Source organism: Buceros rhinoceros, unplaced genomic scaffold (genome assembly GCF_000710305.1).
Source record: "Buceros rhinoceros silvestris isolate BGI_N320 unplaced genomic scaffold, ASM71030v1 scaffold34868, whole genome shotgun sequence".
In the NCBI taxonomy this organism is placed as follows: Eukaryota; Metazoa; Chordata; class Aves; order Bucerotiformes; family Bucerotidae; genus Buceros; species Buceros rhinoceros.
The window spans coordinates 2,019-2,756 of record NW_010429151.1 but is presented as its reverse complement, the minus strand read 5'-3'; the positions used below and the strand labels follow the sequence as shown (position 1 = coordinate 2,756).

The window sequence follows — 738 nt, the reverse complement described above, 5'->3', positions numbered from 1 at the left end:
GGCTGTGGGGCATCCCTCCGGCGCGTCCCCCGGCACCCCCTGACCCGCTCTGCCCGCAGGGACGCCTACATCCTGGCCGTGATCAACAGCTCCACCAGCTTCTTTGCTGGCTTCGTCGTCTTCTCTGTCCTGGGCTTCATGGCCTCCGAGCAAGGCGTGGACATCTCCAAGGTGGCTGAGTCCGGTGAGTGCCGGGCAGCAGATGCCCACTGGCACTGTGTCCCCTGTGTCCCTGCCCTGGGGTGGCACCGCTGACCCAGCTCTCCCACAGGTCCTGGGCTGGCTTTCATCGCCTACCCCAAAGCCGTGACGCTGATGCCCTTGTCCCCGCTCTGGGCCACACTCTTCTTCTTCATGCTCCTCGTGCTGGGGCTGGACAGCCAGGTGCAGTGGCGGGCAGGGGGACAGGGACAGGGAGGGAACAAGGTGGCACGTCTCTGCTGAGCCCCGCTCTCTGCCACAGTTTGTCGGTGTGGAGGGTTTCATCACGGGCATCCTGGACCTGTTCCCTCAGCCAGGGGCTGGCTCGCTGCGCCGCGAGCTCACCGCTGCGCTCTGCTGCATCGTCTGCTGCCTCATCGACCTCTCCATGGTCACGCAGGTGGGGACATGGCAGGGACACCGGCCAGCTGGCCCCACGCTGGGCACCTGCGCCTGCCCGCAGGACATCACCTCCCTCAGGGCCCTGGCGTGAGGCAGAAGCTCTCTGGGGCTGCTGCACCCATGGCAGCAGGGGGT

The 738-nt window shown here is 66.9% G+C and overlaps 1 protein-coding gene across 1 annotated transcript in view; it reads left to right on the top strand.

The window, feature by feature from the left end:
- The window catches only part of SLC6A8 (solute carrier family 6 (neurotransmitter transporter), member 8), a gene marked incomplete at both ends in the record, with an annotated part of 3,997 nt that overhangs the window by 1,245 nt on the left and 2,014 nt on the right, over positions 1–738 (top strand). Inside the window, 3 exons of the mRNA XM_010142547.1 lie at positions 1–184; positions 272–384; positions 464–601. The exon at positions 1–184 is cut by the window's left edge and continues 28 nt beyond it. Coding sequence (XP_010140849.1) covers positions 1–184; positions 272–384; positions 464–601 — 435 coding nt within the window. The remainder of the gene's footprint in view (positions 185–271; positions 385–463; positions 602–738) is intronic.